Source organism: Pristis pectinata, chromosome 3, assembly GCF_009764475.1.
Source record: "Pristis pectinata isolate sPriPec2 chromosome 3, sPriPec2.1.pri, whole genome shotgun sequence".
Taxonomy (NCBI): Eukaryota; Metazoa; Chordata; class Chondrichthyes; order Rhinopristiformes; family Pristidae; genus Pristis; species Pristis pectinata.
In genome coordinates, this window is record NC_067407.1 from 1,845,933 (window position 1) to 1,868,063 (window position 22,131).

General features: G+C 47.1%; 1 protein-coding gene across 3 annotated transcripts in view; it reads left to right on the forward strand.

The window, feature by feature from the left end:
* Positions 1–17,652, forward strand: part of rabggtb (Rab geranylgeranyltransferase subunit beta) — a 42,932-nt gene extending 25,280 nt beyond the window's left edge. For 2 of the 3 annotated variants that reach the window (XM_052011905.1, XM_052011904.1), the window contains 6 exons: positions 1,912–2,017; positions 5,760–5,812; positions 6,386–6,496; positions 9,743–9,868; positions 13,294–13,443; positions 14,600–17,643. In XM_052011905.1, coding sequence (XP_051867865.1) covers positions 1,912–2,017; positions 5,760–5,812; positions 6,386–6,496; positions 9,743–9,868; positions 13,294–13,443; positions 14,600–14,740 — 687 coding nt within the window. In that variant the 3' untranslated portion in view covers positions 14,741–17,643. Of the gene's footprint in view, positions 1–1,911; positions 2,018–5,759; positions 5,813–6,385; positions 6,497–9,742; positions 9,869–13,293; positions 13,444–14,599 lie in introns of all 3 variants that reach the window. The other variant, XM_052011902.1, reaches the window with a different exon arrangement.
* Positions 17,653–22,131: the final 4,479 nt, after the last annotated feature.

The following is a 22,131-nucleotide window of genomic DNA, read 5'->3' on the forward strand; positions in this document are numbered from 1 at the left end:
AATCAACATTTCAGGTTGAGAGCCTGCATCAGGACTGAGAGGGGAAAATGAAGGATTGCCAATATGTAGCAGTATGTAGGGGGAAGGGATAGAGGCTGGTAGGTAATAGGTGGAACCAAATGGGCAGATGGACCAGGTGTGGGCAAGGGAGAGGTGAACAAAGGGAGGAAGAAAACTTGATGGATGGGTGAGTGTGTGTGTGGGAGGAGAATGGGTTAACTGAAATTGGAAAATACAATGTTCATACCATTGGGTTGTGTGCTATACAGGGGGAATATGAGGGGTTGTTCTTCCAATTCGGGATTGGCCTCTCCATAGCATTGGGGAAGGCCAAGGACGGGTGAGTTGGGGGAGTGAGAAGGAGAGTTAAAATGACATGGGCAGAAGCTCCAGATGGCTGTTGTGGACAGCAGAGGTGCTCTATAAAATGGTCAGCTAGTGTGGACTTGGTTTCACCAGTGTAAAAGGGGGCCATGAAATAATGTTGGCGAGTAGGATTTTGGTATATTAGAAGCTAGTGGGTAGCTAAGGAGGGCATAGGACCACTTGGGGTAATGTGTGTGTGGAGCCAGGGGGTATGAGCAAGGTCCCATCTAAATATTTCTCATTGGTATTTGCCAGGGAAAAGGATTGGAGACTCGAGTTAAAGGATGTGTACCCTGATTCTCTGGAGCATGAAGGAGGAAGTGTTCAAAATACTGAAGCAGATTAGGGTGGATAAATCCCCAGGGCTGGATGGGATAAGGGAAATGAGGGAAGAGATTGATGGGGCTCTGACAGAGACCTTTGCATCTTCATGAGTCATGGGTGAGGTCCAGAAGGGTAGGAGATGGCTAATGTACAATGCTTTTATGTTATGTGCATAAATCATTAAAAGGACAGGTTAGGTTGAGTGAACAGTTTTTTAAAGAGAGAATAAGTAGAGGAAGTAAGGACGATGAACATTTCGTCTGGTCACAACTGGGGTATTTTGTCAAGTTGGAGTCAGAGTTATACAGCATGGAAATGGGCCCTTCGGCCCAACTCATCCATGCCAACCAAGATATCTATCCAAGCTATTCCCATTTGTCTGCATTTGGCCCATATTTCTCTAAACTTTTTCTATCCATGTACCTGCCCAAATGTCTTTTAAACGTTGTAATTGTACCTGCCTCCACAGCTTCCTCTGGCAGATTGTTCCATATTCCCACCACCCTCTGTGTGGGGAAAAACTTGCCCCTTGGGTACCCTTTAAATGTGTCCACACTCACCTTAAACCTCTGCCCTCTAGTTTTAGACTCCCCTATCCTAGGAAAAAGACCGTGCCCATCCACATTGTCAACACCTCATGATTTTATAAACCTCTATAAGGTCACCCCAAGGCCTCCTCAGCTCCAGTGGGATAAAAGTTCTGGGCACTAGGAAGGAGGTGAAGGCCTTGGAGACCGTGCAGAAGAAATTTACCAGAATAATTTCTGGGTGATGGACTTTGGTTGTTTTAATAGACTTCAGAAGCTGGGGTTGTTTTCCTGGAAATGGGGTCAAGGGGGTGGGTCTGATTGTGGTATTTAAAATCACAAAGAGTCTCAACGGGAGATTGAGAGAACTTGTTCCCACTGGCAGAAGCATCAAAAACCAGAGGATTGACTAAAAGACCTGATGGTGACCCAAGGGAAAAAAACCTCCTCACAGCAAGTAATTGGGGCTGGGCTGGAATGCACTGCTGGGGAAAGAGGTGGAGGCAAATTTTGTTGTAAAGTTCAAAAGAGAGATGGATAAATATCTGAAAGAGAGGATTTGCAGGGCTTTGGGGAGAGGTGCCACTGGATTACTCTCCATAGAGCTGGTATGGACTCTAGTGGTAAGGCCTCTGCATTCTGTGATTTTTCTTGTGATGCTGTAAATCTGTGACATGATGTGCTTTTTACCTAGATCCTTTCTCTCTATGATAGTCTACATGTTATTGATGTTGATAAAGTTGTTGAATATGTTCAAGGCCTGCAACAAGAAGATGGTTCTTTTGCCGGTGATAAATGGGGTAAGTTAATCCTGACACATCTCTCCACGTGTTTAATAATGTTCCAAACTTTGTTTTTGGGTATGTCAATACAGCTGCTAGTTAATGATGTTGCAGTTTAACCTGTCACAATTACAGTTCACATAGTCCATTCTGTAACTTGCTGTGCGATTTAGGAACACTTACTGCCTTTCAGAGTGAGAAATGATTTCTTCAATTCCATGAGGATTGTTCCTCGTGGTTGTCTCAAGAAACATTGAATATTGGAAGAATCATTGTTGGTGGTTGTGAATTTTGTGGCTTGAAGTGCTGATTAACTGCTTACATATCCAGAGGCTTGAACTATTGATCTGGAGGCTTCCTTATGAATCCCACTGTGGGAATTTAAATTCAAGTAATTAAATACTGGGTTGTTATTGTTCTAAAAATAAGTTAATGCACTTGTCCTTTAGGGCTGGAAATCTGCTGTTCTTCCTGCTCTGCATGTGACTCCAGACCTTCTGAAAGGAGCCCAACCACTTCGAGAGATTTAGCGATGGACAATAAATGTTGTCCAAATCAATGATGATTACATCTAAAAAAAAATAAATCTTTCAAAAGTTCATCACAAAGCTGGTGACTACACATTGATGTTTTGTGAAGTTGGAAGACAGCAGGTCTGGGAGTTTTTAAAACAGCAAATGCTGCAAATACTCAACAGGTCAGGCAGCTGTGGACAGAAACTATCTGCCTCTGACCATTTACTTGGGTTTCACCGGTGGGTTTTTTTAAACTGTATCTAGAGCCATTGAATGTTCAGTTTTGTCAGAACTGTGTTGTTCGATATGCTACAGTGGTTTTGTTACTGCACTAGTGCTAACAATATCTGTACTAAACTCAGTAGCTGTGAGAGAATTTAATGGTGTCGTGGCTTTACGACCTCTGAAATCCCAGAGATTTTGCATTGAGTGAAATAATTTGAAGCATAGCCACTTCTGTAAATAAAAATCGATTATCAGTGAATGTGAGCACAAATAGAAAATAACTAAAAATCCCTCTGGTTGGTTGGAGGAAGGTTTCAATCCTACCTTGTCTGGGTATATAAGTAACTCTAATCTCACACCAACATTGTTTACCCTTAACTGCCTTCTGAAGTCAATTTACCTCTGTTTCAAGGACATCCTGAACAGCTGTTGGTATTATTTTATTGTCACATGTACCTAAATACAATGAAAAGCTAGGCATAATCAATAAATGTGGGCATTGCTGGTGACATATCAGTATTTTGTTCTGCCTTGAAGTCTCGCATCCTGTTTCTGAAAATTTGAGCTACTGGGTACATGGGAATTCCAGCCAGGCTGTTTACTCTACCAGTAAATACTCAGTCTGACCACTTTCCTAAGGGTCAGCAGACAGATGTTGATATTGAAAGAAACAATCCCCAGAGTCTTGAGGATAAACTCTCTGACTTCTGTTCAGGAAGCCACATTTCAGTACTGTCTTATATGCCAAGTGTAAAGATAGTACATGAAGGTCACTTTACTGCAAAGGATGGGAGTTGTGCTGCAGTTGGTTTCCCTACCAAAGTACATTTGCAAGATTTATTGCAGAAAAAAAAAACAAACTGCTGGAGAAACTCAGCGGGTCAGGCAGCATCTTTGGAGGGAAATGTTTCAGGTCGAGGCCATGCATCTGGACTGAAAGATGGAGGGCCGATAGCCAGTATAAAGAGGGAAGGGGTAGAGCAAGGGCTGGCAAGTGATGGGACTGATCCAGGTGGGGAGGGGTGATGGGCTGGGTGAGAGTGTGATCAAAGAGCAGCAGAGATCATGGGGAGCAGTGAGAGTGGGTCTCACAGAACTCCTGTCGAAGAGAGGAGGAAAACTCTTCAAAGCGGGCATTTCTTGCAGTGGAGTAACAAAGTGGAGACACAAGGGGCTGCAGATGCTGGAATTTGTAGAAACACATGCTGCAGGAACTCAGTGGGTCGGGCAGCGTCTGTGGAGGGAAATGATACTGAAAGCCTGTTTTGTGGAGAGCCTAGATCAAGGGGACATGGTGTCAGGTTTAAGGAATTGGTCTTCTAGGACTGAGATGAGAAGAAATTTCCTTTTATGCAGTGTTGTAAACTTTTGGAACATTCAAACCTGGGGTTCTGTGGATGCTGAGTCGTTGGGTATATTGAAGGCTGAGATCAATATAGTTTTATAGATAGATATGTGTGTTGGTGGAGAATGAAAACAGGCAATCAGTCTTGAGCAGTAAATGGTAAAGCAGGCTCCAGCTGTAGTTGCTGCAAATGTTTATGTAAACGATGATTAAATATTTAATTGTTGCTGCTTAGGCAAGTGAGAATGAAACTATAGACACTAATATAAATTGAGATTTTGTATGTTCCTGTATCATTTGTAGTTCCAGTTTGTGTCAGAACTGTCTGGCTCTGAGGTAAGGTTATTGACCTGTAACACTGATTTAGGTTCTCTCTCTACTGATGCTGGCTGATATGCTGCGTATTTCCTATAGTCTCCTTTGTTTAAGATTTCCAGCAGCTGTTTTGCTTGCCATCTGACATTTCCAAGACATGCTTTTGTTTCTCTTTCCTCTAACTGCTGACACCTATAGTTTACTGGATAACCTTGGTCCCTACCCTATCACAGACACTCCATCTGTTCTCACCACCCTCCTCTTTGCAACTTAAAACACTCCTTTTCTCACTTTTCCAGGTTGTTTCTTGTTTCCGTCTCCCCAGATGCTGCCTGACCTGCTGAATATTTGTCATTTTCTATTTTTTCAGATTTTCAGCATTTGCTTTGTATACTGACAAAGCTGAGGTGCTTGTATAAGGCGTGCACTGTGATCAGTCTCTGTAGTGCTCTGCTGCTTGATTCCCATGTCCACGTACTCCAGGAAAATAAGGCGAACAATGCAGAACAGAGTTGTGGACTGATCTCAGGGAGGATGCAAAGGAACAGGCAAGGTGACTCCAGGATGTAAGAGAGTAGGGGAAGATTAACACTGGTAGGGAAGATTAACTCTTCAGTCCCTGAAAGATTGGTGGAAGCAAAACTCCACAGCAAATGGAATCATTTAACAAGCAGCAAGAGACTGAGTAGAGGTGAGGGTTGTATGTAGAGGATGGGGGAGAGGTGCTGTTGGGATTGCAAAGGGTGATAGTTTAAGACTTATTGTCCTTCCCTTGTTGCCCCCTGAGGGCAGGAAAGAGTCAACTCCAATGCTGATTCTGGAGTCACAGAAAGGATGGCAGATTTCCTACCCTGAAGGACACACTAAAACACGAGGTTTTATTATTATGAGGAGCTTTTTCTTTTAAATCCACATTATTTAATTACGCAGTTTAAGTCCCCTAGCTGCCGTAGTGAGATTTGAGCTCTTGATCATTGGTGCAGTGCCTTAACTGCCACACCACAGCCTCCACCGTGCTGGGTAGGCATTGAGCCCTGTTCCTGGCTGACTCTCTACTATCTCATGAGCACGTTCACCTTCGTGTTAGCAGTCGCCTTCAGTGAGTAAAGTGCTGCTTGGTGCAGGCACGCCATTGCTGAAACAAAATATTGTCCTTCTGCTGTGTTTGGGATTTGAACCACCTTTAGCACTTGCCTTTTCAAGGTTCCAGTGCAAATTCACCTCCTGCAAAAGCAGATTGGCTGTCTAAAGCGAGAGTTGAACATTGATCACAAACAATTTTGTTTTTCTGCTGCTGTGCTTAAGGCTGGGTACTGAACATGTTTCTTCATGCCACTGAAAACACTCTTGTCCATTCTAGGTGAAATAGACACCAGATTCTCCTTCTGTGCTGTAGCGACACTGGCACTTCTGGTAAGTACCTGACTTATAATGTGACCACACTGATATCATCACAGACTGGCCTGTACCTTAATTATAAAAGTATTACCCAAATGTGAGGTGTTTTATGAGCATTTTGAAGGGCCATTGTTGGAGTGGAGGGGCTATTAAGATTGATAAGATAAGGTATAGTGGGGGACGTAAGGAGACAATCTACTTGGATGAGAGGAAACGTTTTGCCAAGAAGAGAGTGCAAAAACAAGCTCCAAGGAAACTGGACGTTTAATCTAAATGAGAGTATCAGTGTGGATCCTGATTGTTTGACGTCAATGGGTGCTATGTCATACAGTACTCCGCTTAGCAGCCAGCAGATTCTGAGCTGGATTCCTGCAACATCTGGAGTTGGTGAGTGTAAAACTAGGGTAATGCAAGTATAAAATACAAACAGGTTAGGCAGCATCTGGGGAGAGAAGCAGAGCAGTGACCCTTCAGACTGAGCAGGGTTGGGGAGAGAATTGATTCAATTTAATGTTCAATTTTTTTTTTGAGCCCTTATTGCTGTGTGTGGAGTTTGGGCAATAATACCAGTGCTGGGTTGTTTTCCAGGGAAGACTCGATGCCATTAATGTAAATTCAGCAGCAGAGTTTGTTTTATCCTGCATGAACTTCGATGGAGGATTTGGATGCAGGCCAGGTTCTGAATCTCACGCAGGACAGGCAAGTTGGCATTTGTCTTCAAAAGGAACAGGCTTTTAATCATTGAAACTTTATTCTGCAGTATTTTGTTACCCCCTCATTACAGAGACTCATCACCCTCTGCTGCCAAAAAAACCAATCTGGTGGAGGGACTCAGCTGGTCGAGAGGCATCTGTGGGGGGGGGAGGGAGTCAAAGTTTTGGGGTGAAACCCTGCAACAGGACAGAGTGGAGGAGGAGATGTTCAGTATAAAGAGGAGAGGGGGAGTGGTGAGACAGGGACCGGTAGATGATTAGTGGTCCAAGGAGGGGTGACGGAGCAAGGAACAGGAAGCTGGAGTTGGGAGACTGGAGACAGAGGCAGGTGGGCAATAGGTGGAGACGGCTGCCGGAGGGGGATAAGCAGGAACACAAAGGGTGACCAGTGATGTAATCTGATGAGGAAGGTGATAATGGGAACCGTTAGGGGAGAGCTGAAGGGTAGGTGGATGCAGATTCGACAAGGGAGCTGGAGGACTCTTTCCAGCATTACCACATCCTTTCTACAGTGTGGTGACCAGAACTGCACCCACTATTCCAAATGTGGCCTAACTGATGTCTCGTACAGTTGCAACATGATATCCCAATTCCTACGTTCATTACCCCTGGCTATGAAGGCAAACAAGCTAAATGCTGCCTTCGCTACCCTATCCACCTGTGTGGCCATTTTCAGGGAACTATGAACTTGCATCTCAAAGTCCCTCTGGACCTTGCTTCTCAGGTCCCTGCAGTTTACTGTTCATGTCCTTCCAGTATTCAATGACCCAAAATGTATTGCCTCACATGTCTGGATTAAATTCCATCTGCCACCACTTCACCCAACTTTCCTCACTATCTACAGCTCCACCAAACTTTGTACTGTCGGCAAACTTGAATATCAGAGCAAGTTTGCAAAGGTATTCTCATCCAAGTCATTTATATAAATGACAACCAATGAAGGTCCCAGTGCCAATCCCTGCAGTACACCGCAGGTGATGACTTCCAGTCAGAAAAACATCCCTCCACCACTACCTGCCTTCTATCACCAAGACGTTTGGATCCCTTTTGCCAAAATACCTTGGACCCCATGTGCCCTAACTTTCTGGACCCGCCAGTGGTGCGGCTTGCTAAAGTCCATGTATACCACGTCTGCCACCTTGTCTTCAAGTAACTGCCTCAAAAGAAACATCAGATTTATGAGGCAGGATTTCCATGCAAAAACCACACTGAGCACCCCCAACCCCCCAATCAGTCACTGCCTTTCCAATTGTTCATAAATCCCATCCTTAAGAATTTTTCCAATAATTTTCCTACTACTGATGTAAGGCCTACCGATCTGTGGTTTCCACGCTTGTTCCTACTGCCCTTCTTGTATACAGGAACAACATTAGCTACCCTCCAGTCTTCTGGTACCTCACCCATGGCGAATGATGATGCAAACCTGTCATTCAGGGCCCCAGCAATCTCCTCATAACACCCTGGGAATGAATTTCATCAGGTCCTAGAGATTTGTCTATCTTAATGTGTGTCAATATGTCTAACACTTCTTCCAATGCAGTCATTCCAGACTATCAGCGTACACCTCCCCTAACTCTCCATCCTCCCCATCCTTCTCCCTGGTGAATACAGTTAGGAAATCCCAGTCAACATTTGGAAATTCAGCAGCCAATCTGCACACAGCAAGCTCCTACAAGCATTGATGTGTTTTAGTAATATTGAAGTAATGCAAAGATTAGAAAAGGCACTTGAGCGAAGTCCTACTGTCAGTACTGCGACAGGAACTTTGTGCTTCCTCAGAGTGCAAGTGGTGACTTGGTTTAAAAAGTTCGTCCTCTTCTAGTGCAGTAGTCCCTCAGCACTGAAGCAGAGGCTTCACCCTAGCTAGTGCTCAAGTAGAACATAGAACAATACAGCACAGGAACAGGCCCTTCAGCCCACCATGCCTGAGCTGCTGCAAGCAAGTTTTTCACTGTACCTGTACCTCACTGTATTTGTGCACGTGACAATAAACTCGACTTTGACTTAACTAATCCCACCTGCCTCCCCATGGTCTATATTCCTCCACTGTTCATGTGCCTGTCGAAGTGGCTCTTAAATATTGCTATCATATCTGCTTCTACCACTTTCCCTGGCAGTGAGCTCCAGGCACCTACTATTCTGTGTAAAACAAAACTTGCCTAACAAATCACCTTTCAACTTTCCCCTCTCACCTTGAAGCTGTGCTCTCTAGTATCCATCCTGAGAAAAAGACTCTGCCTCTCTACCCTATCTGTGCCCCTCATAATTCTATCAGGTTGCCCCTCAGCCTCCGCCGCTCCAGAGAAAATGATCTAAGTTTGTCCAAGTTCTCCTTATAGCAACAGCCTAGTGAACTTCTCTTGCCATCTCTCCAAAGCCTCCACTTCCTTCCTGCAATGGGGCGACCACAAATGCACACAGTACTCCATATGTAGCCTAACCAAAGTTTCATACAGCTGCAACATGACTTGCCAAATTTTGTACTCGATTCCCCAACCGATGAAGGCAAGCGTGCTATACACTCTAGAGTCTGCCTTCAACAGACAAGCTCTCGACTTGCCGAGCCAACAGACATCACAGTGTTGTGCATAGAGAAGTGACACGGTGGTGCAACAGCTGCAGAGACCAAGCTTCGGTCCTGACCTTGTGCTCTTTGTGTGTACTTTCTCCTTGGGTTTCTCTTGTGTGGGTTTCCCCTTTTCCTCCCCCATCCCAGAGACAACTGGCCACTAAATGAACAGTTAATGTAGGATAATGGAAAAAGAAATTGAAGGGAAGTTTGAAATTCAAACAGAAAATGCTGGAAATGGGTCAGGCTGCATCTTTGGAAAGCGAGTTAATGTTTCAGGGTCTGTGACCCTTTGTCAGAACCAGGGGAGTTGATGGGCACGCGAGGCATGGGGAATGGGACGTGCTATTGTTTTGTGGGAAGCCAGTGTAAGCCAAGGGGAGTCTCCTGCGTTGCAGTAAATAAACTCAGTTCTGGCCCACATTCAAGGTAATTTATATTGCATTTTCTGCTTCCATCTGTAACTGCTGAGCATTGTTTCTGAATTTTGATAAATTGCATACTTGAATTAAGTGAATGTATATAGTTCCCACTGAATTACCATGTGATCCAAGTAATTAATGTAATGGAATAGATGGTGTGGAATTTGTATGGGTGTATTCTACTTGTTTAGTGGTTTCCTCCAAGACATTGGTCAGTCACAGCCTGTGTTGTCCTTTCTAGATCTACTGCTGCACGGGGTTTCTTGCTATAACAGGCCAGTTGCATCACATCAACGCTGACTTACTAGGCTGGTGGCTTTGTGAGCGGCAGTTACCATCCGGAGGCCTCAATGGACGGCCTGAGAAGGTACCCGTCAGCAATGGTTCTGTTGATGTAGACCAAGAAAAAGTTAATTTTCTTTCCTTGCGAAAGCAGAATCTTTTAGTTATTGGATACAATCCGTTCATCTCTTCCTTTATTGTAAACATTCCAAGCTGATGAAGTATTTCTTTGGAATGTACACTCTCAAAGTTCCCGCAAAGAGCAATGAAGTAATGAATCGGAATCTGTTTGAGGGGTAATCATTGGCTGGGAATGCCTTGCACTCTTGCATTCTTCCAGAAATTTTGTCCTTCCGAGAGGACAGATACCCTCTGGCTCAAAGGGCTGCTTGTCAGACAGCGCTCACCACTACACTGGGTGCCCCAGCCTAGATTTTCAGCTCAAGGCTCTGCGGTGGAACCTCAACCCCACAGAAACCCAGGTCTTAGCTAACACAATAAATCTATCTGGAAGATGTTTCCAAAAATTGGAATCTCTTTTTTTTTGGGCTGAAGTGGGATACTATCAACATTGCTAGCAAGGATTTATTTCCCATATCCAACGCACTCAGTCCTCATTATCTACTGATTTGCTATTCATGGCTCTGTGTACTTGAGGTCAGCCCTAGGATCTATCTTTGTACATTAGCACGTTTGATAACCGATCTATCAGTATACATTTGGAGATTGGTTGCAAGACCACCTGTGTCATGTGATTCCCTGCTGTGTTAAGTGCTGATAGAGTAGTTCACTGTATCCTGTGATTTCAAAATGGGTCACTGCTGGTGTCAGTAAATTCATTAGTAGTAGTTTGGGTAGTGTCATTCCTGTTAGGTATTTAAATATTTTATTGCATTTCAATGTTTTTGAATATAGGGCATCATTATGTTTGTTTGGTGGGGTTGTATAACCATAGAACACTACAGCACAGAAAACAGGCCATTCAGCCCTTCTAGTCTGTGCTCAAACATTATTCCACTAGTCCCATTGACCATATTGCATACAAAGGGGAGGGCCTTGGTTGTATCTATTTTTAACCATGAGAAGTCCTTGCCCTGTGCCTTGTGGATGATGAGAACTTCCTGAGCAGATGGAGTGGTTTTTGTAGTGGTTTAACTCGGCTACTTCGGAGGACAGTTGAGGATTAACCCCACACTGTCACTTCGTACAGTCCCTTGGGATCGAGGATGACTTCCATCCTGGTTCCTTGGGATCCAGGGTGGCCCATGAGGCAAATATGCAGACGCTTCCACAGGTGAGGCAGGAGGTGTCTGAGTGGGCAGCTTGGTGGGTAGTTTGTGAGGTGGTCCTCTCCTACCACTTGTGCAGGGCTTCTGTGTGTTCCTGATGGTCAGCAAGGTGGACTGAAGGGCTTGCTTCTGTGCTGGATGACTTTGGCTCTAAAATACAGCATAACGGGACTAGTTTTTTTGATAACGAATATTAAATGTGAGTCATGTAACATTTATCCTAGTTTTGGTTATTGGCTGAAGACTTTTGATAGCTAATGCAAGGCTGCAGAGTTACAAGGTAGCCAGGAGGGAGCTTAAGAATGGACTTAGGAGAGCTAGAAGGGGGCATGAGAAGTCCTTGGCGAGTAGGATTAGGGAAAACCCTAAGGCGTTCTATACGTGTGTGAAGAACAGGAGGATGACTAGAGTGAGGGTAGGACTGATCAAGGATAAAAGAGGAAACGTGCCTGGAGTCGGAAGAGGTAGGGGAGGTCCTTAATGAATACTTTGCTTCAGTATTCACCAGTGAGAGAGACCTTGATGATTGTGAGGATGGCTTACAACAGGCTGATATGCTAGGGCATGTCGACGTGAGGAAATAGGATGTGCTGGAACTGCTGAAAAACATTAGGATAGATAAGTCACCAGGGCCAGACAGGATATATCCAAGGTTATTACGGAAAGCGAGGGAAGAGATTGCTGTGCCTTTGGTGATGATCTTTGCATCCTCACTGGCCTTAGGAGTAGTGCCAGATGATTGGAGGGTGGCAAATGTTGTTCCTTTGTTTTAGAAAGGGAGAGAAAGGGAGTAGGGATAACCCTGGGAATTACAGACCTGTGAGTCTTACTTCAGTGGTGGGCAAATTACTGGAGAAGATTCTTAGAGACAGGATTTATGGGCATTCGGAGAAGCATAGGTTGGTCAGGGACAGTCAGCATGGCTTTGTGAGGGGCAGGTCGTGCCTCACGAGCCTGATTGAATTCTTTGAGGATGTGACAAAGCACATTGATGAAGGTAAAGCAGTGGGTGTGGTGTACATGGATTTTAGTAAGGCCTTTGATAAGGTTCCTCATAGAAGGCTCATTCAGAAAGTCAGGAGGCATGGGATCCAGGGAAACTTGGCTGTGTGGATTCAGAATTGGCTCGCCCATAGAAGACAGAGGGTGGTGGTAGATGGAACGTATTCTGCCTGGAGGTCAGTGACCAGTGGTGTTCTGCGGGGATCTGTTCTGGGACCCCTGTTCTTTGTGATTTTTATAAATGACTTGGATGAGGATGTGGAAGGGTGGGTTGGAAAGTTTGCTGATGATACAAAGGTTGGTGGTGTTGTGGATAGTGTAGAAGGTTGCTGTAGATTACAACAGGATATTGATAGAATGCAGAGCTGGGCTGAGAAATGGCAGATGGAGTTCAACCCGGAAAAGTGTGAAGTGATACACTTCGGGATATCAAATTTGAAGGCAGAATACAAGGTTAATGGCAGGGCTCTTAGCAGTGTGGAGGAACAGAGGGATCTTGGGGACCACATCCTTAGATCCCTCAAGGTTGCCGCGCAGGTCGATAGGGTTGTTTAGAAGGCATATGGTGTGTTGGCCTTCATTAGTTGGGGTATTGAGTTCAAGAGCCGCGAGGTGATGTTGCAGCACTATAGAACTCTGGTTAGACCTCACTTGGAGTATTGTGTTCAGTTCTGGTTGCCTCATTATAGGAAGGATGTGGAAGCTTTAGAGAGGATGCAGAGGAGATTTAGCAGGATGCTGCCTGGATTGGAGAGCATGTCTTATGAGGATAGGTTGAGTGAGTTAGGCCTTTTCTCTTTAGAGAGGAGGAGGATGAGAGGTGACTTGATAGAGGTCTACAAGATGATAAGAGGCATAGATCGAGTGGACAGTCAGAGACTTTTTCCCAGGGCGAAAATGGCTAACAGAAGGGGGCAAAATTTTAAGGTGATTGGAGGAAGGTACAAGGGGGATGTCAGAGGTGAGTTTTTTTTACACAGAGAGTGGTGGGTGCGTGGTACTGCTGGCTGAGGTGGTGGGGGTGAATACATTAGGAACATTTAAGAGACTTAGCCCTCCATTTCTCTATCATTCATGTGGCTATGTGGGAGGGAAGGGTTAGATAGATGTTAGAGCAGGATAAAATGTCGGCACAACATTGTGGGCCAAAAGGCCTGTACTGTGCTGTAGTGTTCTATGTTTGTGTGTTGTATTCACTGATCTCAATGCCTCCTTACAGTTGCCCGATGTTTGTTACTCCTGGTGGGTTCTGGCTTCTCTGAAGATCATTGGACGGTTGCACTGGATTGACAAGGATAAGTTGTCCACTTTTATCTTGGCCTGTCAGGATGAGGAGACCGGTGGGTTTGCAGACCGGCCTGGAGATGTGGTGAGTGTCCAATAACCAGGGAGGAGGTTGCAGTAGAGGACGGGTAGTCTTTGGGGAGAAGAAAAGGAATTTTAATTACATTGGTGGCATTGTGCATGGCCCTTGGAGGCTGTCATGTTCCAAACATGTAACTATGCATTGCATTTAGAGGCAGGCATGCTGCATTCACACTGCCAGTACCTAGAGCTGGAGAGATCAGTAAAGAATCAAGTGAAGCAGGAATCGGTGCAGAAGAGGCTATTGCTGCCTTGTGTCTGTCCTTTTTGTGAAAACTCTACAAGGCAGGCACGGTGGTATAGCGGTTAGCGTAATGTTATTACAGCGCTAGCGACCCGGGTTCAATACCGGCCGCTGTCTATAAGGAGTTTGTACGTTCTCCCCGTGTCTGCGTGGGTTTCCTCTGGGTGCTCTGGTTTCCTCCCACATTCCAAAGACGTATGAGTTAGGAAGTTGTGGGCATGCTATGTTGGCACCGGAAGCGTGGCGACACTTGCGGGCTGCCCCCAGAACACTATGCAAAAGATGCATTTCACTGCGTGTTTTGATGTACATGTGACTAATAAAGAAATCTTATCTTTACTTGTGGGGCCTTGCGCACAAATTACTTTTTTTCATGCACCCTTTTAGAAAGTGTGTTCAAAATTGCAGAAGCTTATCCTATTTATATCTCTAAATATACTTCTGCATCCTGCACCACCACAGCTCATAGAACAGAACTGTACAGGATAGGGACAGGCCCTTCAGCCCACCACGTTTGCACTGACCACAATGCCACTCTAAGCTATCTGCCTGCACACAGTCTGTATCCCTCCATTCCCTGCCTGCTCCTGTGTCTGTCTGAGGAATTTCGGAGGGTGGTGGAGGCCAGATCGTTAAGTATATTTAAGGTGAAACTGGATAACTGTTTGAAGGATCAAAGAGTTGCAAGCTATGGGGAACTAGTGTGGAAGAGGAGTTGAGGCCAGTGTACAGGTAAATGGTGGGCCAGACTTGAGGGCCCGAGTGGCCTACTCTTATTTTACTGTGTGCTTGTGGATGTGGGAGGAAATCCTTACTGTTTGAGGTCAGAGTATAATTTTTTTTTATATAACTTCATAAAGAAGGTAGAAGTTGTTCAAGTGGTTTCCCAATTAATTGAATGTCTTTTTGTATCTAGGTTGATCCCTTCCATACCTTGTTTGGTGTGGCTGGCCTTTCCCTCATGGGAGACCAGCAGGTCAAGGCGGTGAACCCAGTGTTCTGCATGCCCGAGGATATCCTGCAGAGAATTGGTCTCCAACCGGAGCTTCTGAGCTAAAGGGAATTGGAGATCGGGTCTTAGTGCTGTTTGAAATACGATTATGGACACTCATGATTAGCGTGACTGTGACCAGGGGTACTTGAATGTTTACCCTCATTGGGATTTGGCAATAACTTGCGAGCTATGACTGCTACTAGGATTTGGTTCATTCATTTCCGGTTTCTTGTGTATCAATAGAATGAGGTACTCCTACGGATGATTAGCACTGTGTCATTGCAACCAGTGGTATTTCCCAATGAACCATTTGCAGATGCTACATCTTCCATTGCACAGACTGAATCCTTTTATCTGTTGTAAGTTGTTTTGCCTAATGCTTGTATGAAGTTTGACATTATTCACTATAGCTATGGCTGTGCATTGATTCGGTTGAGCTACAGCCATGAGTGATTTAACTGGCATTTGAAAGGTGAACAGAAGCTAAAGGCTTGAATGGGAATCAACAAAACTACAAATGCTGGCAGTCGCAATAAGAACATAAAATGTGGAAATAGCATCGGAGAGGGAAATGGTTAACATTTCCGGTCCGTGACCCTACATCCGAACAGAGAACCAAGTTAGTGTGGGCAGCAGAAACCTGAAACGTTACTTCTTTCTCTCTCCTCAGATGCTGCCTGATCTGCTGACTGTTTCCAGCATTCTCTGTTTTCACCAAAGACTGTAATGTAGACACTAAATCAGAGTAATTTTTGCAGCACATTGTTTTTATTTTTAGAGATTGGGTGTGGAGCAAATAAGCTTTAATTAATCAGTTGACAACCTTGATGTGGATTGTTCTTGCTCTTTACGAGAGCCTGGAATCATACCCAATCCGAAGTTGTGAGTAAGTAGTTAAGGCTAATGCTTCTATGAGGGAGGGTCACACTGTGAAGGGACGGTAGTGAGGGAATGGTGCACTGTGGGAGCGGTGGTCTGTCAAATTGCCATCTTTTTGATGAATTGTTAAACTAAAAACACTGGGCCAGTGAGACCGTGGGGGATGCTGTTTACGTTTGTGAAGTTTTGGTTTTGTGCTGAACTTTTTGACCTCATGTTCAGCACAGCTTTGTGGGCCGAAGGGCCTGAATTGTGCTGTAGGTTTTCTGTGTCTATGTTTCTATGTTATTTCAAATGAAGAAAACACATTTGCTTTCTTTTCAGTCCCATTCGTGGTCTGAATCTTGGTGCCAGTGAGCAGTTATCTCTTGGTCCTCTCCAAACCACTCAGGCGCAAATATTTTCCTTATGGAAATTTTAAAAAAAAATAATCCTGGAAAGTTTTAATCTCTCTTCGTTGTTCCCCTTTGTGGTCTGTGCTTTATTCTACAACTCTCAAATTGCCTGCAGATTGGAAATGTTTACATTTCATTTCTTGGCACTGATTAATAGCTTTACTGCTCAGAAATTCAGACCTTTGTAATGCCACAAAGAGAGAAGATCGTTTTCACCCTGCAAATTAAAGGTTACTTACAGGATTTGTTTTATTTTCTGTTGGTGGGTTACAGCCAGGGTGCCAGTAATATTCTGAGTTATCACAAGCAAATCTTGGGTGTGAGTGAGGTTAAGGCAGGACTGCTTTCCAACAGGAAACACAGGTTTTTGGATATTTTAAAGAGGTTCTTAACAAAAAACTAACATCAGGGCAGATTATGATGAAAAGCACCCAGCACTGTGGGTGTTGGTGAGGTAACGGGGGTAAGTTGAGTGAATTTAGAACAATAGCGTGGGTTTCCCCCGGGTGCTCCAGTTTCCTCCCACATTCCAAAGATGTGCAGGTCGGTCGGTTAATTGGCCGCTGTAAATGAGGTGAGTGGTGGAAGGGATGGGGATGTGGGTAGAATAGGTTAGAACACAGAGCAGTACAGCACAGGCACAGGCCCTTCAGCCCACCATGTCTGTGCCAAACACAATGCCAAATTAAACTAATCTATTCTGCCTGTACATGATCTATATTCCCTCCGTTCCCTCAATATTCATGTGTCTGTCTAACAGCCACTATCATATCTGACTTCCCCCACCACCCCGGCAGCACATTCCAGGCACCCAGCACTCTTGTTTTCTAAAAAAAAACACTTGCCCTGCACATCTTTAAACATCCCCCCCCCCCCCCCCCCCCCACCTTCAATGCTTGTCCTCTAGTATTTGACACAACAGGTTAGGGGGAGTAGTATTGCACAGACTCAATGGGCCAAATGGCGGTCTCTTGTGTCATAAGGGAATATGGAAATAAAGTGCGGTCATCAGCACTCACCTGCTGGGAATTGATTGGAGATCCTACATGTGGAGTCGTCTGTTGAAATCCAGGTGAAACTGAGGAGAATGGAAAGCTTCATGTGGGAAGATGGTGCTCTCGTGTCAGTAATGTGCAGATCAATGGCTGTGTACACAGGTCAGGCAGTAGGAAACAGCAGCAACCAATGGTTACTTCAGGTCTGGTCTTGGCTGTGGGGAAGTTAGTCACCTCGCTGCTCGCAGGGGAATGTTTCTTGTTGGACTGGGACAGGAAAAAATTAAGATTTATTGTATCTTAAAACCAAATTAATCCTAAATCCTGTGATAAAAGTTCCTGATTCTTTTTTTGAATTCTACGTTCCCTTTACTGTTCTGAATCATGCAAATGGCGCTGCCCCTTGTATAACCTCTGGAAAAATATATTCACATCATCGACATACAGGAAGGTGGGGTCGGAAAAATGTACCAGATTGTGGAATGTTTTTATAATTGTGACTTTAAACTGAAAAATTAGAACTTTGTATTAACACAAACTAAAGAATATTGCTTTAAGTTTTGTCTTTTTAACCTGTTTAACTTCATTGGTTAAATTATATTTATTATGTGAATGTGCCATGATTTGATTACCATTGAGACTTGCAATTAGCTCTAAAAGAGCTTCCTTTGCTATGGATAGTTGAATAAAACACAAATCTGAGCATTACCTTGTATTGAAATGTTTTGACTTCCATTTATCTCCCTGTGGTCCCCAAAGAGGAAATTGACCAGTGTACATCACTAACAATCAATTTTCTTGATCTTTTTTCTTTGTTCTGAACGTCTTGATGACCAACTAGTCTGTTATTTACAGAAATACCAGAATTACAACATTGTAGCCACTAGCTACACACTAAAGAATAAAGACACGGAGTCTGTAGCTTGGAGTCAGAAGTCGACTGACTGATGGGCGCAGTGCGCCTTTAATACTCAAGCTCTTCCCGCGCTGACGTCACACGCGGGTCACCTGACCTTCCCGCACACGGGCTTTCCTAGCCCAACGATGGAGAAGATAGAGGGCACCTCGCCATCTTCCACCCCACCCCCCCCCCCCCCCCCCCCCCCCACAGAACCGGTGATACCATCGCAAAAGCCAGAATTAAATAAACTATGACTTGGGTGGCCTGCCCCTGCGTCGTGCTCACTGGACCACTACAGGTTGGTCCAAGTCTAAATGAGCTGGCTTCAGCCAGTCAATCGTAAACACCTCCTTGCGCCCCCCAATGTCCAGCACAAACGTAGACCCATTGTCCTTGACGACCCAGAATGGCCTTTTGTCCGGCCGCTGCAGCGGTGTTCGGTGTGCACCCCTCCTGACAGACAAATTTACAGTCTCGGAGGGATGTCGGCATACAGGTCGGGGCCTGTCCGTGTCGAGAGGTGGGTATCGGGGCCAGGTTGCCAAGCCGCTCACGCAGCCAGTCAAGCACCGCCGCAGGTTCTTCCTCTGGCCCCCGAGGGGCTGGTAGGAACTCGCCTAGGACGACCAAGGGCGTTCCGTAGACCATCTCCATGGACAAGGCATGCAGGTCCTCTTTTGGCGCGGTGCGTATCCCCAGCAGGACCCAGGGGAGTTCGTCTACCCAGTTGGGCCCCTTAAGGCGGGCCATGAGTGCTGACTTCAGGTGTCAATGGAACCTCTCCACCAGCCCATTGGATTGCGGGTGATAGGCAGTGGTGAGGTGGATCCGGGAACCCCACAAGTCGGCGACGGCTGACCACAGGCCGGAGGTGAATTGAGCTCCCCTGTCTGAGGTGATATGGGCTGGGACACCGAAACGGGCCAGCCAAGTTGACAAAAGGGCCCGTGCACAGGACTGGGTGGAGGTATCTGCGAGGGGAATGGCTTCAGGCCAGCGGGTAAAGCGGTCGACAATCGTGAGGAGGTACCGCACTCCTCGGGAGACTGGGAGGGGGCCGACCAGGTCGACATGGATATGGTCGAACCTCTGGCGGGTAGGTTGAAAATCCTGCAAGGGGGCCTTGACGTGCTGCTGTACTTTCGAGGTCTGGCAGTGAGTGCAGGACCAGGCCCATTCGGAAACCTGTCTACGCAGGCCATGCCAGATGAACTTGTCTGACACCATCTGGACAGTAGTCTGGATGGATGGGTGTACCAAGCCGTGGATGGAATCAAACATCCGTCTGTGCCAGGCAGCTGGGACAATGGGGTGAGGTCTACCTGTGGAGATATCGCAGAGCAGGGTGCATTCACTGGGGCCTACCAGTAGGTCTTACAGTTGCAGGCCCGAGACTGCGGTGCGATAGCTGGGCATCTCCATGTCCGTTTGTTGTGCCTCTGCCAAGGCGCCGAAATCCACCCCCAGGACAAAACTTGGATGGTGGGCCATGACAGTGCACCGCGACCACATTCTTTTTCCTGGACAGATGGCGGACGTCAGTGGTGAACTCGGAGATGTACGACAAGTGCCGCTGCTGCCCTGCTGACCAGGGATCTGAGACCTTGTTGAAGGCGAAGGTCAACGGCTTGTGGTTGGTGAAAGCTGTAAACAGCCTGCCCTCCAAGAAGTATCGGAAGTGGCTGATGGCCAGGTACAATGCCAACAGCTCGCGGTCGAAGGTGCTATATTTGAGCTCTGGTGGTCGAAGGTGTCCACTGAAGAACGCCAGCGGTTGCCAACGCCCTTCGATGAGGCATCCTGTGCTGGAGGCATCGACCATGAGGGCAGTCGGGACATCCGTACGAGGATGCACCAACATGACCGCGTCCGCCAAGGCCTGCTTGGTTTCGACAAACGCGGTGTCAGCCTCCTCTGACCAAACAATGTCCTGACAGGAGAGCAAACAACGGGCGCATGATGCGGGCCACAGATGGTGTGAACTGGTGATAAATGTTTACCATACCGAGGAATTCCTGCAGGCGCTTGATGGAGGTGAGTCTGGCGAAATGGCGGATGGCATCGACCTTCGCAGGTAGGGGCTTGGCGCCGTGTTTGTCGATCCAATGGCCCAGGAAATCGATTGTCTCCAGCCCGAACTGGCATTTGACCGGGTTGATGGTCAGGCCGAAATCCCTCAGGCGAAGAAACAGAGTTGGCGGAGGTGCGTGAGATGTTCCTGGCAGCTGCTGCTGGCGATCAAGGTGTCGTCGAGGTACATGAAGATGAAGTCAAGGTCGCGCCCAACCGTGTCCATCAGTCGTTGGAAGGACTGAGCAGTGTTCTTGAGGCCAAAGGGCATCCGGACGAATTCAAAGAGGCCAAAAGGTGTGATCAGCGCCGTCTTTGGAATGTCGTCCAGATGCATCAGGATCTGGTGATAGCTACGGATGAGGTTGACCTTGGGAAAAAATGGACCGACCGTGCAGGTTGGCAGCAAAGTCCTGAATATGCGGCATGGGGTACCGGTCCGGGGTAGTTATGTTGTTCAGGCGTCAGTAATCACCGCAGGGTTGCCAGCCTCCGGCTGCCTTGGGGACCATGTTCAGTGGAGAGGCCCATGGGCTGTCTGACCTGCGGATGATCCCCAACTCCTCCATCTTCCTGAATTCCTCCTTCGCTAGGCGGAGCTTGTCCGGGGGGGGGGGGGGTTAGCCGTCGGGCGCGGGCATGGAGGGGTGGGCCCTGGGTGGGGATATGATGCTGGACGCTGTGCTTGGGCAAGGTGGTGGAGAACTGGGGCGTTAGTACAGACGAGAACTCTTGCAAGGACCCTGGCAAACTTGTTGGTCGACGTGGTGATGGAGTCAAAGTGTGGGGCCGGTAGCTTGGCCTCACCCAATGAGAACGTTTGGAAGGTCCTGGCATGTACCAAACGCTTACCGCGCAGGTCAACCAGCAGACTGTTGGCACGAAGGAAGTCTGCCCCGAGGAGTGGTTGCGCAACGGCGGCCAGGGTGAATGTCCAGGTAAAGTTGCTGATGTCGAACTGGAGGTGCACCGAATGGGTGCCAAAGGTCCGGATGGCGCTGCCGTTGGTGGGTCTGAGGGCAGGTCCTGGTGTGCAGTTGCGAGTCTTGTGGCTGTTGGGAGGCATGAAGCTGACCTCAGCCCCGGTAACCACCAGGAAGCGACGGCCAGAACGCCTGTCCCACACATGCAAGAGGCTATCCGGGTGGCCAGCCGCCATAGCCATCAGCGGCGGCTGGCCCTGGCATTTCCCAGAAACCATGGTGGCCGGCACCTGCAGGTGTCTGCGCCCCACCACTGGTGGTAGAAGCACCATTGGTCGGTCGGTGTCTCAGACCTGGTGGCGGGTGGGGTGTGGTCGATTGCTGGGTCTGGTCTGCTAGGCCGCTGGGTACGTGGCGTGGCAATGCACTCGACAGACGCCCCGCTCTCCTTCGCCCGCCAAAGGACATCAGCACGGGCGGCCACCTTCCGGGGGTCGCTAAAGTTGGCATCCGCCAGGAGCAGGTGGATGTCATCAGGTAACTGCTCCAGAAAGGCCTGTTCAAACATCAGGCAGGGTTTGTGGCCATCTGTTAGGGCCAACATCTTGTTCATGAGCGCAGAGGGGGGTCTGTCACCCAACCCATCGAGGTGGAGGCGGCAGGAGGCCCGTTTATATCACGAAAGGCTGAAAGTCTCAAGAAGGAGGGTCTTGAACTTATCATACTTCTCCTCCTCTGGGGGCGCCTGGATGAAGTCCTCGACCTGGGCTGCGGTGTCTTGGTCAAGGGCGCTTGGTGTCGTCCCTGGTGATCTGGCGAATCTGGAACTGGGCCTCGGCCTGGTCGAACCAGACATGGAGCCGGAGGGTCCAAGAGCTGGGCAGTTTAAGGGCTACTGTCTGTACCTCCTGTTGCGCAGACATCGTGGGTCCAAAAAACGTTTGGGTCCGTCGGGGTCACCAATGTAGCGACTAGCTACACACTAAAGAATAAAGACACGGAGTCTGTTGCTTGGAGTCAGAAGTCGACTGACCGACAGGGGCGCAGTGCGCCTTTAATACTCAAACTCTTCCCGCGCTGACGTCACGCACGGGTTACCTGACCTTCCTGTGCGCGGGCTTTCCTAGCCCAACGATGGAGAAAGAAGGAGGGCCCCACGCCATCTTGGGTCGGGGCCTCCGATGACGCTTGGGAGCCGGTTCAATACCGGTAAGGTGAGTCGCCACATTTATATTGTGCCTTAATATATGAGCAAACCACAGAGCACAGCAGCGTGGTGTGGCGGGCAAAG